At 37.0% G+C, this 16,556-nt stretch overlaps 1 protein-coding gene across 2 annotated transcripts in view; it reads left to right on the top strand.

Annotated features, from left to right (window-relative positions):
• Positions 1 to 16,556, top strand: part of ARHGEF10 (Rho guanine nucleotide exchange factor 10) — a 105,238-nt gene that overhangs the window by 4,645 nt on the left and 84,037 nt on the right. For both annotated transcript variants that reach the window (XM_087916434.1, XM_026695217.2), the window contains exons 2-5: positions 3,568 to 3,658; positions 12,411 to 12,554; positions 14,830 to 15,129; positions 16,135 to 16,195. In XM_087916434.1, the coding sequence (XP_087772560.1) occupies positions 3,619 to 3,658; positions 12,411 to 12,554; positions 14,830 to 15,129; positions 16,135 to 16,195 (545 nt within the window). In that variant the 5' untranslated portion in view covers positions 3,568 to 3,618. The remainder of the gene's footprint in view (positions 1 to 3,567; positions 3,659 to 12,410; positions 12,555 to 14,829; positions 15,130 to 16,134; positions 16,196 to 16,556) is intronic.

Raw genomic sequence — 16,556 nt, 5'->3', positions numbered from 1 at the left:
ATATGTACAAACACACATCAAACCATTGCTTGTGGTGGTTTGGAAGATCTGTTAAAAAAAACAACACTGTCTTGTTAGAACTAACTAAAAGCAAATAAACTGGAATCTGCAACCTCAGAAATGCAAGGGCATTAAATTAATACATCATCATTCACCTGATAGTCCCGATTCAAATTTAGGGAATAGTAATTCTAATGAACAACTAACTAATCCTTTAGTCCATGAGTGGATAAGCAGCTAACCCATACAAGCAGCACAGAAGTTCTGTTTAGAAAAATCTGTTTGTTTCAGTTGTTACAAAGCTTGTATTTTATCTGCCAAACCTCTGAATTTACTTGGTAACTTTCAAGGTTAAGAATTTGTCCTGCTTACTCTTCTATATTGGTGATAGGAATAATTGAATTACAATACAAAAAGTAGCTTAGAATTCTTTTCCAGAAATTTAAAATGCTTTTCCCTCACTTGAATGCACAAAACACAAGGAAAATAAATGATAGTCTGCAATATTATTTTAGGAATATTCATGGCAATTAGTATGTTGAGAATGGTTTGAAATAAAGTACCTAATTTTATTCTAAAATATGTAGAGAAAATGTGTTGACTAGGATCTATAAAATAAATGAATTAGAATTCTGTACTTTATTACCACAACAGTACATATCACTTTGTAAGAGCGGTACTTAAGTTTATTCATTTGCAGAAACATAACTAATTAACTGTTAGTTAAAATTTGTTTTTTGAATTATGGAGAAAATAATAACATTTATCCTTCAAGCTTAATTTGAACTTGCTTTAGTTTGTAATAATATTTCACAATCAAAATATGCTTAGGAGAAAACTAATACAAAAGAATCAAATTATTTATAGGTTTGTCTCAAATGATGTCAATGTAGTATTATGTAGTAATAAAAACACAGCAAGTTATTGATGCTGGCTTTTCTTTCTTAAAATAATAAGATAACGAATAGAAAAGTAGAATATAAATAATGGAATCATAATCTATGATTTAGAAAATTAATTGCTAAATTATACACATTGTAAATAGCAATAGCCATGTCTTTGAGATGACTTGATTGCATACATGTTATTGTAGACAGCCCGGTATTTGTAAGATGGATATCACAACATTGAAAAGCCATTGAAACATATTTAGCTTGCTCAGAGTATTCTTTTGAAATTCAAAACAAATTCCTCCCCCTGGAATATTTAATTAAAGTTTCCACTGTGGGTATCAGTTCTGCAACCCCTTAGTAAAGAATGCATTCCATATGGTAATTATTCAACAAACAATGGGCTTTTTCTCCTTGATTCACAGGTAATTGAGATAAACACCCCAAACAAACAAAAATAGAGGCCCATGACATGTTAGATCAAAATTTTATTATATTAAATTTAGGGTATTTCCCATAATGAAATGCTTGAATTTGTGAATTCAACACATTTTACTATTGTTTATTCATCTCCGTGTCATGAATTCAGTAGGCTTCCCAACCTATGCGATACACACGACAACTGATGAAAAAATATTACCGTACATATAGTGGCCTGTTCTAAGGCTGTATCATGCAACGTGGTTCCTTTCCTTTGCATTTTAACATGGGGATGTGTCAGTTTCTCAATAGGATTTTAGTAAAGCAATAATCTGAAGCCAGCAAGAAATTTTGGCAGTCCTGGCAAAAAGTTGCTGATATCATAAGCAAATTGGAGAGAAGTACTGGCAGTGTGCCTCTTCCGTATAAACTATTGGCAGGGCTAATGTACTGCGAAAATGCATGGAAATGCAGAACAAGCAAGCTGTATGCACAGTCCTCACAACATACACAATGGAGCTGAACATTTCTGTTGCTAAACAAGACAGTTGTTAAGTGAATTTCATCCCATTTTATGACCTTTCTTGCTAAAGTTGTTAGGTGAATCACTTCATTTGTTTAAATTAGTAACATGATTGTTAAGGTAATCTGTCTGCCCCATTGATTTTGCTTGTCAGAAGATTGCAAAATGACCTTGGGAAACTGCAGCCATCAATAATATGAGCCAGTTGCCAAGGGTCTGAATTTTGACTATGTGACCATGGGGATGAGCAACAGTTGTAAGTGTGAAAAATGATCATGAGTCACTTTTTTTTCTGTGGTGGTTGTAACTTTGAATGGTCACTAAATGAATTATTGTAAGTTGAGGGTCATCTGTACATTATTAGGTCTGGTGTTCTAGTTTTGCTTCTGGGTTTAAAGCTTATTGATGTCATTTTTAAACCCTGTGTTTCTTGTTGCTAAACTTACAAAATCTATCCTTAATTCCTTGTTGTTCAGGATTATAAATGAATTTGAAGTTAGGCTTATATGGATTTAAGTCTCATGCCATTTAATCATAAATCTACCAAATTATGTGTAGAAAGATTTATTTTATTACAGAGTAGCCCCAACCCATAATATAGGCTTAGAGAAGGCTTAGCAGTATCTTTGACAAGAGTTTACACTTTTGCTATTGGTAAGGGCTGTTGGCCGAGTGCCTGAGTTAATTGCTGAGTTAGTATAGCATGATAACCCAAGCACAATTAGACTACAGGCAGTCATTTCTGTATCAGCGTAAAAAATGGAAGATGTTAGGACAAATGAAGGAGAGTTTAGGCTGGTATAATAAAGATAGATTTTGTGGCACAGTATTTGTTTAAGGACCACTTATTAAGTGTCTTGCACCAATAATCTTAATGAAAGTTAAGCAAAATGGAATTGAATGGATTCATGATGTGAAATGGCTGCGGCGATCATATTTTCTTGGGGAAAAAAATAAAGGACACACCTGATCTGAAAGCAATTCACAAGGATGAAATTTTCAAACTGTTTACAAAGGAAAATTCGAGAACAAAACCAAGAAAAACTTTACCAAAATGCATATCCTAATAAAAAATATCTAAAATCAAACAGTATATTTAAATTCATTTTAAAAAGACAATTCAATTTGCATGGTTTTTCACAAGAATTTGAAAGAGGTGCAGGTTGGACGGTAAAAGTTAAATGACCAAAATAGAGGACAGAAGTTATTTTTGAAAAATAAATAAATCTAAATCTATTTCTGAAATAAAGCACTACCTATTATAAACACACTGTCATTGTAGGTTGGCAGAAGTCACTGCTGTACTATAATGTCTTCTGCTACTTTGTTAGGTTTTTCCCACCTTTGTTACTTTATAAGTAACTTGAGGTGGTGAACATACTACTGTACTACTTCTTTCTAATTCTGTTTTTTCCCCACAATAACCTTGTGAGGTAGGTTGGGCTGAGAAACAATGGCTGGCCCCAAATCACCCTTCATATCTACAAACAGAACAAGAATTCCCAGTCTCCTGGTTTCTAGGCCAGCACCTTAACCACTGTACCAAATTGGCTCTGCAATGGGCCCAAACAAGCAAGCAAGCAAACAAACAACAAATGAGCACCATCCTCTGATTTCAAAAAACTCTCGTTCTTAAACATTTAGGCAAGTTTTCTATTGTGTAGTCAATATGGTATATGATATGTTCTAAAAATGTGAAAAGCTGTTCATTTTTTAAAATGTATTTTATTACAGAATCATTTATTGTACATTGAAAAGAAAACACAATAGGGAAAGAAGAATAGAATGGAAATGGAAGGGTTCCCTCCACCACCACCTCCTGAAGGTAGTACAAATTTATATTTATATATATATATAAGGACTGTTCATGCTAAATTGAAAATGCTTGCATTTTAATACATTTTAATTTATTTATTTTGTGCCTTTAAATCATTGTTGTCTCCTGGATACTGTCTGGAAACTTCCTGCAATTTTTTTAGCAAGATTTTTGGGAGTGGTTTGTCACTTGCCTTCTTCCTTAGGCAGAGAAGAGTGGGGGGGAGGGAGGGAGGGAGGGAGAGAGAGAGAGAGAGAGAGAGACTGGCCCACTCAGCTTCAGGTGGGACTAGAATTCATGGTCCCCTAGGTTTTAGCCTGGTGCCTTAACCACTATATCAGGGTGGCGGTTTTTAAAATAATTCATTAAATGTTGTTTTTCGATTCTGAATTATATCATTGTTGTTTTTTACTGCATTCTTTGTTTTCATAAACTCGTAGGGAGGAGATTCTGCGTCTAGCAATGTGTTTTGGATTTCTTTAAGATTCTATTGAATGACTTCATTTGTTGGCACTGGTTATTAAAGATGAGAACTTGTTTCTAGTATTTTTTTTTCATTTGTTATATACTGTATTATCTCCTATCTGGAACTGGATCTCTACTATTGGGGGATGTAACAGGTTGGTTATGCTAATGCAAGGTTGTTTACAATGCAGTTTTTATTTAGGGTGGATAAGTCAATATATGTGATGGGACAGAGCCAGTGAAAACATATGTGAATGTATAATTTTCTGGAAAATGTTGACTAACGTAGTTTGCAATCTCTTTTCTGCATTAGCTAAATGATCTGTTTGTGTTCTGGCTAGGGTTTTAACTGGTTCTTCATGGAATTACTGGGAGAAGTCGTCTATTTGCTGGGGGATCAGGAATCATCAATAGCCTCCAGGCCAAAGAAATTATGCTGTCCATATCCTGGCTCAGTACCTGGAGCTTGTGCAGATGTGGATGGAGAGGCCTAATTGTGATAAGAATTCATTATCTGTTTCTGGGGATAGTCCCTGTTTAATATTCAGTGAGGTTACTGTTCGCCTTGTGTGATTGGTCACAGTCTGGAGGTCCTTTTCGACTGACAGCTGCTGAAAGAGAAAGAAATTTTGTACAAGTTCATTTGGTGTGCTTGTTATACTCCTTTCTTCAACCAGCAGGCCCCTCAGGACCAAGGAATTCAATTATACTTTGGTCTCTCTCACAATTGTATTACTGTAAATTGTATTATCCACAGGGGGCTGCCCTTGAAGACTACCCAATATTTGTACCTGGTATAGAGTACGGTAATGCAGCCAGTGAGGGTTGTGTCACGGTGTTTGTCCCCATTGCTTCACGATTTGCACTGTTAGCAGTTGGCTTCTGGGTGCAATTTAGTGTACTAGTTATTAACTACCATTATAAAGCCCTTCATGGCATCACCTGCTTATTTGAGGGCTTGCTTCTCTCCATATGCGTCTACCAATCCAGTGAGGGCTGATAAAGTGGACACATTCTGAATCTCATTAAGCAAACCGTGTCATCTTGCAGCACCCAGAAAGCATGCCTTCTTGATGGCAGACCCTGTCCTCTGCAGTGTTATGCTCAGAAAGTCACACTGCTTGAATTTCCACAAACGATAACAAACATGGCTGTTTTCCCGGGCTCTGGGAAAGGATGGTTGTCATGCCCCTTTGACTTCTTGGTTTTATATGTATCAAGGTTTTCTCTTCAGCTGTACTCTCTGTTTGATATATGTTGTTTTCTTTTAATTATAAGTCTCCCAGAGTTATGGAGGAGTTGGGCAGCCTCAAAATTTAATTTAATGAATAAAATATGGTTTGCTCACAATTTTGATCCTTAAGCATGAGACTCTCTGGCTTTGATATTTTTTTTCTTAACTTCCAATCTCAGAAGAAATGTCAGTTTAAGGCTTTTATAACCTAATATTGTATTTCTATATAAAAACAAAAAGTGCCTATAGTCAAGGCTATGGTTTTCCCAGTTGCAATGTATGGCTGTGAAAGTTGGACCATAAGAAAGGCTGAGTGCCAAAGAATTGAGGCCTTTGAACTCTGGTGCTGGAGAAGATTCCTGCAAGTCCCTTGGACTGCAAGGTGATCAAACTGTCAGTCCTAGGGGAGATCAACCCTGACTGCTCTTTAGAAGGCCAGATCCTGAAGATGGAACTCCTGAAGGAAGGACTCACCGGAGAAGAGCCTACTGCTGGGAAAGATTGAGGGCAAAAGAAGAAGGGGATGGCAGAGAATGAGGTGGCTGGATGGAGTCACTGAAGCAGTCGGTGTGAGCTTAAATGGACTCCAGAGGATGGTAGAGCAGTGGTCACCAACCGGTGGGCCGCGAGAAAATTTTGGTGGGCCGCAGAGAAATCTTACTCCCAGAGTACCCCTTAAAGCCATTAATCCAGGCTGCGCAGAAACACAAGGCTGTGCCTCCCACATGGCCCGTGGGAACCCTCCCCGCCCACTCACTCCTTACCCAGTAAATTTGCCTGCTAAATTGCTATTTTTCCTTATTCCGACCATCATCTGTTCTGTGCCGGGAGATTTAGATTAGCTAGGAAGCAGGAAATGGTTGGATTTCTTGCTTTCTAGCTAGTCTTTAGATCTTCAACTCAGCACAGCCGAACCTCCCTTAGGACTGAAGGTTTGCTTGCAAGCAAATTCAGTGCAGACTCACTGACTTGAGAGACTGAGCTAGCTGATGGCAGATAGATCACTGAATGATTCTGTGAGGAATTCAATTTGTCTGCTTTGCCTGATTTTGGGTAAAAGTTGCTCTTTTTTAAATAAAAAAATCAATATTTATGGTGTGTTGTGAGTTAATTTTGCAAGCAAATTTTATGTGACAGACTGAGCTAGCCAATAGCAGATAGATCTCTGAATGAATCTGTGATTCTGTGAGCAACTCAATCTGCCTGCCTGCTTTGCCTGATTTTGGGTAAAAGTTGCTCTTTTTTTATAAAAAATTCAATATTTATATAAATATTTATAATATTTACATACAAGCCATGCCCAGCCAGTCACATGATCATCAAGCCACACCCATAAATTAGGCCATGCCCACAGAACCGGTTAGCAATCCCTGGGATCTAAAATTATGAGTTTCGTGGTCCCTGAGGTCCAAAAGGTTGGCAACCCTTGTGGTAGAGGACAGGAAGGCCTGGAAGAATGTTGTCCATGGGGTCGCGAAGTCTGTGAAGTCAGACATGACTTTGCAACTAACATTGAATTGGCATCCTTCAGTCTCAAGGGACTGTGGTATCACGCTATGAAACCGGTAACTGCCACTTCCCATGTTGTTTCAGTGTTATATGAAAAGCTGGAGTGTCTTCTCCAGAGCACAAGGGCTGGGTAATTTAATATGGAGGATAAATTGTTACCCAAGCAGCAGATTCCCCCCTCTCCACGTCACTGAAATAGTCTAATGGAACGGCAGAGTTGATACAATTAGTTCCAGCTGTATCGCAGGAGTTACCAGAACGTGATTGTACACAATCATAAACTGCTTCCAGGAGTCCGGTTCTGGATTTTGCCTCGAGGTTGACTCCTGAAGCCTTTTCCAATAATAGATGTAGCCATAAGACAGCAGAAGTTTGAAATCAGAGTTTCCCTTATCCTAGAAGATGGATCTACTGTTTTATCTGCCGTTGGGGCATAAAGCCCTCTTCTGCCTTCAAAACTGTTGACCATCTTCTCCTGTAGCCCTGGAAAGTGGCCCTTACGAGGTGCTACCAGCCGGGCCAGCTGGACCAAGGTTTTTTTAAGGAGGTATTACTCCACCGGCACTTCTCCTCATTCCAGGATGCCCAGCTCTGCTCCATTTTCAGTGTCCATTATCTTCCAACTAATAACAACAATATATAAAAAAACCAAAAACCCAGCTAGTGCATAGAGTTTTTGGTGTCTACTGTCTGTTGTCTCTGTCTATTTATGTGTATCTCTCTACCTACCTGTCCCTCAGTCTCTCTCTCTGTGCTTCTTCCTCCCTCATTTAGAAATGACCCATATTGTAGGAGGACTCTGGACAGCATAAAAATGAAACATATTCAACCATAATCTTTCATATAGTGTACTCATGGAGATAGTGCTGGGCTGACTCTGAATTCATGAATGATGGACTCCATAAAATATGCTGATACTCCCTGAAGGATACCTGATATTCACTGCAATTTTGATTTTGCAGGCTGTTGTCGTTTATACAACACTTAATCAAGTTCTGTATGCTCACAGAATTCCATTTGCCTAAGTATTTGAAAGGGAACACTGCCTTTTAATGCAGCCATAAATAATATTATTTGGCTGAAAACATGTGAAAATGCTGCCCAGCATAAATGTTACTTCTTTCCAGTATGTATTAAGGATAGTTTAACCCCAAATGTAAAATAAAATAGCTGTTTCTTCTGACATTGCCACCACTGACTTTCACTGTACTGTCTCTATTATACAATTTCTTGGGAGTTCCATATCATCAAGCCAGTGTCTCTATGACTTCCTTGCAGTGCAAAAAAACTTTCTTTTTTAATGTGAGATAGTATATCCAGATCTTCTGAGTTATATTTAGGATGAGTCTGAGAGATTTAATAATTGCACTATATTATACTTTCCTGTAAAGAAAATTATCTTTTTCTCTGGAGATTTGGGAAGACTGGGTCCAAATTGGATGGAGAGGCATCAAAAGTTAAACCTGATTTTTTGAACCTTTTGCTCTGACCAGAATTACTCATACAGCTTTATTTATCTTCTAAAACTATCTGTGCGTAGAAATGTTATTCAGAAGCTTTGGTAAAGAATGTTCAACTTTGAGTAATTATTTAAAGAAAGTATATTTAGAAAAAGTAGAGTATTACCCTTAAATACAAGAAAACATGGTAGCCTGTAAGGCTTCCGGTTTGAGTTTCTTTGGTGACAGACTGAAACCTCGTCTCTGTGAGGCTTCGATCCATGCTCACCGCTGGAGTGCCCCGAGTCGGGGCTAAGCCACCCCGTAGAGGTGGTGAAGAAGGGGGAGACTGCCTGCAGGGTTGAGAAGAGCCGCATTTCTCCTTCCCAGCTGGCCATTACTCCTTTTCCTGAAGATGGTTGTAGCGGTGGTCAGAAATGGCCACCACAAAGAAGAACTCGACTGGAAAATAATGTGCAGGAGGAAGATAAGAAGAGAAAGTTTTGGTTGACCAAGTTAAACAGCAAAAGCAACAAATAAGGTACCCTGGAATTGAAACTTAAAAAAAAAAACAATAACATTGTTCCGTAAGAAGATTTTTAAGCTGCGAAGGAGAGAGAAAAGGGAAAAGATTTGGGTTTTTTTTCTCCTTTTCCTATACTGACAGCTAAGAGACTTAAGCAAGAAATTGGAAAAAAATCCACTTTGACATTAATAGGCATTTAATGCTGAAAATAAAAAGTCAAAGGGATAATAAAGATTTCTGGATAATCAAAAGCTTTTGAAAACAGGAAAGGAGAGAAAAAGAATAAAAGGGCAGGAACTGGAAGGGAGGAGACTGCCTGGAATTAAAAAGAACTTACAGCAAAATCTCAACAAAACTTCCAAAAGATACATTTTAACTGAAACATCGCAACAAAAACCCCAGGAAGAGAAAGCGGAAAAAGAAATAAGAAGAAATAACTTGGGTCTATTTGGATTACTTGATGATTTCTGGATTTTTGGTTATTGTATTTGAATGACAAAAATCAGTCGGGTGGTTGTTTAAAACTATTTAAAATGGCTCCACTTTTAGAAGAACTGAAAATGGAACTTAAAAAGTACAAAGAAGATGCACAAGAAGGGAGAGGTTCTTTTGGCTTCGTATTTCAGTTTTTAGAAATGGAGATTGGAATTATGAGAGAAAGAAATGCCTGCAGAACAAGAAGATTGCAACAAAAAGGAAGCCATCTTTAATGAACAAGTAATCTTAGATGGGGAAAAAAAGGAAAGGGGGGAAAGAGCATGGAAAGTTTAAGATTGGGAAAACAACTCCAAAAAAAGAATAGAGTGAAAAAATAAGTATAAAATCAGAAAGCAACAGAAGAGGAAAATGCAGAAGAGAGAATTAGAAGTAGAGAGACAAGGGGGTAAAAAGGGGAGGGAGAAAATGAGAGGGAAGAAAGAAAGGAAGTTATAAAGGACAGAAACAAAATATAGAGAAACAGGGCCTATTTAGAGACAATGGGTGAAAATTTAATGGAAAAAGGGATTCTGTAAAGATATATAAGATAGTATTGTTATATTAGAAACAGAAATAATTTTAGAAAATATGAAACAATGTATGATTAAAATGTTTGATAAAATAGCTATTGTAATTCAGTGGAATGCTTGTCAATAAACAAATGTAACAATGAATATTTAATGATTTACAAAACATATATGAAGAGAAATAAGGGAAAAATTAATTATGGAGATTATACGTGTCTTTAAGGAAGTATAATGTTTAATTGAAAAGAAATGTTAAAGATGTCAAGATTTTAATGATTATTAATGATAGAACTGAATTGGAATAGAATGAGGGTTTATAATTACATATATTTATATATTTTTTTTCTTTAAAGAATATAGTGTGTATTATAAGAATGTACCAAGCAGAATTCGATTGGAAGTTATGTATTATGTATTATACTGAAGGTCATAACCTTAAGGTATATATTGAAGTTTAAATAAGAGTTGCATGGATATAATTAAAAGATATAAAGGTGTCATACTCCAGTTAGTAACTACAGGAGAAAATTTGTTTAATGAGAAAAGATAATATGAAATTGAAACAGAACAGACAAAAGTATAAATATAATGATTTGAATTGAGATAAAATAATCAAAATAAAATTGAGAAAATTAAAAGAAGGGAAAAACTATATAGAAAATGTAGAATAGTATAAGATATGGAATAGGACACAAAAAGGAGCAGGAAATTGAGTTTTGTGTCTGTATAAGGATGTTCAACCCGGGACCATGCTATTTTCAAAAAAGATGTTTTACTTGTATTTTGTATGTGTGAAAACCCAAATAAAACTTTATTAAAAAAAAAATATGGTAGCCTTTTTATAAATGAATGAAAAACGCCTGATAGACTGCAATCCTATTTATGGCATTTCAGAATTAAATTCTACATATCGCAAAGAAATAATTAAAATAATTTGCGCACTGGATGTTGGTCATATTGTAAATTATGGATTATTAAAATTCATGTAATTTAAGGTGAGATGTTTAACAAAGGATTTAATAGGAAGTCTGTCTGACAGAGCCTTCTTTGAGGATTGTAAGAATATTGCTTAAACTGAACTTTGTACTATATGGCATTTGTTTGTGAGAAATGCCAATTTATGCACACAGACAGTTACAAAAGATGGTACAAATGGAGCCAAGATTTAAATCGAATGAGAACAGCTTCTGAATTGTAGCCCTCAATAGACCTTTTTGTGGAAGCTGCTGGTGATTGTTTGGTGTCTGAATTTCTGCTTTAAAAGAGAAGAGTCTTTTAAAAAGAAAGGGAAAAGCCAACGTATTTAATTTTTAAAAAAATCAGAGAAAAATAAAATTAAGTAAACCAGCTTTAATTATTTACTTTTATATAACAGCCATGCTTCACAACAGAGAGATAGAACAGAAATCTTTTCCCCCCACTAATGTAAGCAGGGCATTGTGCATTGTTAACGTATACATGAAAGAACATATTCCTAATTAGAGATAAATCTCCCAAGTCATGCTGGGCTCCTGGTGATTTCATGGACATGCCTAGTCAGTTTCTTTGGCAAGAATACAGAAGTGGGAGTGCCATACTGGGATTTCTTTTTTTTTTCATTCCTGCGTGTAGTTTATCAGAACGATAAACTACAGGCAGGAATGAAAAAAAAAATTCTTTAATTAGGAATACGTTCTTTCATGTATAAGTTAACAATGCACAACACCCCTGTTCATACTGGAGACATGTTCTATCTAATAGGAGTACAGAAAGTCCTCAACTCAAGACAGTCATTATGGTCAGAAGTTGTGACAGCTGTTAAGTGCTCACATGATTGCCTCACGACCCTCACACCCCAGGCCTTCCAAGCCTCCTTATCTCATGAGGCACCCTGTATTCTCCTTTCTGTCCCTGCAGTTGATTGTAAGGACAAATGACAGTATGGGGACTAGCAATGAACTTAAAACCAGGTCATAAGTAGCTTTTTTTTGGGGGGGTCTACTGCAACTTTGAGTGGTTACTAAGCAACGTGTCATAAGTCAAGGATTACCTATATATAGTAATAAAAGGACAAGCTTGCAAATGTTTCCTGACATAAATTTGTTTGAACCCAGGTAGTTCATTTTGGTTTTGTACATGTTGAACGATTTAAATGTTGAAAAGTGTATTGGAGATACTTACTGGCTTTATACACCTTTTGGTGGATGCGTAAGGATGCTGATCACTAAGAGCAGATTGTCTGCATTCTTCTTTTTATCAGCATTGATTATTTGGAAGCTCCATATTTTTAATTTGCTTAAGAATGATGGATAAATTGAGTGCATGAATATCAAAATAATATATTGCATACATTACTTTTGAGCAATAACAGCTACCGACTAAGTAGTGGCATTTCTTCTCATGTATTTGCTGAATTTTTATCATATGCTTCCAAGTTCCACAGTAATCAATATATGTTATAATTTTGAAAATAGATATTCATAGGATTTGAATGTGAAGCATACTGAAGTCCTAATGCTAAGTGTTAAAAATGTAATTGTATCTCATTTCATACCCATTGTTTGTCAAGGGTTTGGTTTGTCTTTTCAAGATCTCCACTTTTTAGTTTTAGGAAATGACGTATCAATCACTGCTGCTAATGAAGAAGAGGATGAAGAAGGAGAACAGTTTGACTTTGATAGTGGAGATGAGATTCCAGAAGCAGACAGACAAACTATTTTGCCAATTCAAGAAGAGGCAAATTGTATAGGTACATGATTCCAGGCAAAATAAATAATGAGAATGTTACTTTTTGTGAATATTAATTGCCTTTTGAGTGTAACTCTATAGTCCTTGCAAATCATTACTCCTAGGAATCATAGATTGAACTAATTCGGGCTCTCAAAAATTAAAACTGTTCATTGCATGAAAGCCTAAATGAGCTTTGTCCCAGGAAAAGGTGTATGTAAATTACTCTTAGGGACCCATGAAATTAAGCCACTGCGAGATGACGCTCTCAACGTATAGATTCAGAGATTATTCCAGTGCCAAGAGATGCAGCTTTCTGAAATTCTGTCCTGCTTTCCATAACAATTTGCAAGAGCAGGCCAACATGACTACTGTATAAAATTGTCATATTCTCCCCCTGACTCCTCGAGAAGAGGCGTGTCAGGTAGGACCAACGCCCCTTTTCTAATGCTGCTACATTGAATGGTGCAAGTTGTATAATTCAGGACAAGACAGTGATTGCGTTGCTAAATTTTTCCATCTGTCAGCCTGGCTGTCAGTGGAGAGAGGTTTACAAGACTCTTCAGTTTAGAATAGCAGCTGACAGCAATTGAAGCCGACCAACATGAAGGTGGCTGAAAACCTTGGTATAAATTCAGGCAAAAAAGGAGAAGAGAATCATTATACAACTATTTTGGATTAAGATATACACATAGATATTGACACAGTGTTATTACTATGCCTATGCAATATTATACTATACTTATTTTAAGTGTCAAGGTAGAAGTTAGGAAAATAAGCATGTTTATTAAATTTATACCATAGCAAAAGCCTTTTAAAGGCTTTCCTTTAAAACATAGGAAAGATAAAACGTTTGGTGATTTGTACTATTTCCCAAAAGACACCCCCCCGCCGCCCTTTATACTTCAACAGTCACCAGTCCCAGGGGAGGGGGAACATTAGGTTTAAGGAATTGCAGATAAGTGCCTTTGTACATTCTGAAACATCCTTTCCCCTTCTGATCTGAAGCACTCAACACCTCCACTCTGTTCTAAATCTTGAGGCAGAATAGTTTGCCTAACAGATTAAACACTCAAGCTGTGGATTCTATTTGTATGCAAGCTAATCTAAAATAACGCAGCATTCTATCTCACAATTATTGAGCCTCTATTATAACACCCCTGGAAATATTTGTAGCCAGCCTCCACGTCCCACGTCTCTTTTCAGGCCCCAAAGGCCTCTCGGGAGGTGTTTTTTGTTGTATTGGTACAAGAGGGAAACAGAATTTCTTTCTGCTGCTTTGCAGATACCCTGTCTGTGTTGAGGTGGAAAAAGATGTTTTAATCACCTGTTGACTAGCTGCAGTTTCTCACCATTTCTAAAGGAGTGATGCGCCTGCTGAGCTCTGCTTCCCCTTTCAGCTTGCCTCCTGTTGGTTTGCTGAAGTCCAAGCCTGCTCTTCCTTCCCCATCACCTACCTGTCGAGTTGACAGCTGCAAATTCTTCGTTTCTGTTCTTCCACCTGAAACAATTTTTCCTTCAAACATAACCCTGCTCTCAGCATTTTCCCTTTTAGAATTGGAAACCAGGTGTGGTCCAGTGCTCTCAAGATTGCCTTAAAATCCCAGGGGAGAAAACAAAGGGTGTAGGGGGGAAGAGCTCTTGCTGACCATTGTAAGGCTTTTCTTCTTCAAGAAGTCAGCTGCATTATTCTGGGAAAGACAGTTGCTTTAAGGCAGAGGTGTCAAACTGATTTCATTAAGGGCCACATCAGAGTTGTATCTGACTTGCAGGAGGCCAGGGTGGGCATATCGGGGGTGTCTGGTGGCTCAAGTGCTCTGCCACTGAAAATGGGCTCCCGAGTTCTGTTTTCGGCCACAACGGCCTCCTGCAGCCCTCTGCCTGCAAAAACGGAGTTGGGGGAGCATGAGCAGCCCCCCAAGCTGTTTTTGCTAGTAGAGGGCTGCAGGAGGCAGTCACAGCTAAAACTGGAGCACAATCCTCCCGAGCTCCAATTTCACTGGCAGAGGCACCGTGGGCCCATCCTTTGCTGTTTCCAGGGTGGCCCTGCAGACTAAATCTGGCCCACGGGCCTTGAGTTTGACACCCCATCTTTAAGGAGTCAAAGACCAATAATATATAACCACTTCATATGTGCTCCAAGCACCTTTTTGCCCTCAGATCTGAAGTGCAATACATAGAAAATAGCTTGGTTTTGAAGAGGAGGAATATTCATTTTGCAAGGGAGGAAGTGTGATTTTTTTTTCTCATTATGAGAAGAGTTTATTTGACAGAAATGTGTATCTTTTGTATTCAAGGGAATGAAAATCTAGAAAACCTAGAGGAAGCTGAGAAAATGCAAAACTCCAAAGCCAATGCAGAGGGCATCCTACCACGGGTAAACCCATACTCTGTCATAACCATTTCACCAATGCAGGAAAAGGAGCTGTTGCTGTCACCAGAGCCAAGCACACAAGATGGCACTATAAGTCCCACCCTCTCAAGTGGCTATTCGGTTCCGGTGCCTTGTGGCTATGCCGTGCCATCCAATTTGCCATTGATATTGCCGGCGTATTCCAGTCCTGTTATAATCCGCAACCCTTCTGTGGATGAAGAAGGTAGTTTAGAGCTATGCATAATTATATTTTTTAAAAAATAGAATTATTTTCCTGTCAATGGTCCTTTAATTTCTTGGATATTTTGAATCCTCTGTGTAATCCAAAGATATGCACATTGCTCAGTGGGTTGGACTTGCGACATAGTTTAAATATCTTTGTTAATAAGATTTATTTAGACTGTTAATGATAATTTTGTGGTGTTGACAACTTATTTTTATTCTAGAAAATGTCAATTTTATTAGAATTGTGTTTTTAATAAACAAAATAAATTATTAATAGGACTCTCCCCTCTTTTCTTCCCCTCAAATTCTCTCTGCCTGGTTTGTCTGGCTTTTGGTAAAACTTGGAGTGTGTGCAAAGGGATATTTTTGGGAAGAAGAAAAAGTTCTTTTGTGGAAGCAGAAATCTGTTTGTTCTATATTGAATTATAGAAACCTTTATCTGTATTATTATCAGTTCTTCGAAATGTCTCTATTTCTAAACTATCTTGTATATGTGCTAATATATGACCCATACCACTGTCTTAGGCCTAAAAATATTTACCCAATGTATTGATATTATCCTTCTTATTTTTCCTATTACCTTCTCCTATTGATATCTATGATTTATCACTTGTATATTATGATGATTGTAACTATGATCTATGATATATAATTTATCATTTTGCTGTTTGTACGTACACTGAGAGCTTATGCACTGGACACAAATTCCTTGTGTGTTTAACCACACTTGGCCAATAAAGAATTCTATTCATAGCTTATAAAATGAAAGGGGTTTTACATATATGCATGGAAGGATATATCATGCCCTTTTGGCTTACTTAAATATTTATAATCGTATATTCAGAGGAGCTCATAAAATGCATTATTAATGGAGGCCTTTAGAAGCCCATTGAAAGTATTTAAGAGCAGGAAATTTTATTTGACAAATTACTATGATGAATGTTACTTTAAAATGCTTTCCCTTTAATGTCACTGTGACTGAGAGATTGTATCATTTCTTTAGCAAATATTCATATAGTAGCTGAGGATGGTCATTCTCAGAGTTCAGAAGAGCCTCCAAATTGGTAAGTCAAATATTTAATGACATTTATTGTGAAAGTATAACAAGACTATAGTCTCAGTGCATCTGGAATTCAGTAGAAAAGTAGGTGGCCAGTGTTTTAAATTGAGGACAACAGGATTAATACATATTCAGGAAAAAGTGATAAGATCCTTGTACAAGTCCGCCTTTTTATAGCTGAATAATGTCTATGAAAAGAAGGACTTCGGAAAGGATCATATCGCTTCTTTAACAATACAGACCATTATCTATGGAAATTCTCAATCATCCAGGTCATGGTTGTTCCAAAGGTGCTTTTTTTCAAAGGGCAACTGGACTTTCTTGTTTTTCTTTGAAGACATTTCACTTCTCATCTAAGAAGCTTC

The sequence above is a fragment of the Pseudonaja textilis genome, chromosome 1, assembly GCF_049901715.1.
Source record: "Pseudonaja textilis isolate UNSWEBS1 chromosome 1, rPseTex1.2, whole genome shotgun sequence".
Lineage (NCBI taxonomy): Eukaryota > Metazoa > Chordata > Lepidosauria > Squamata > Elapidae > Pseudonaja > Pseudonaja textilis.
This window is presented reverse-complemented; position numbering and strand designations above follow the sequence as displayed.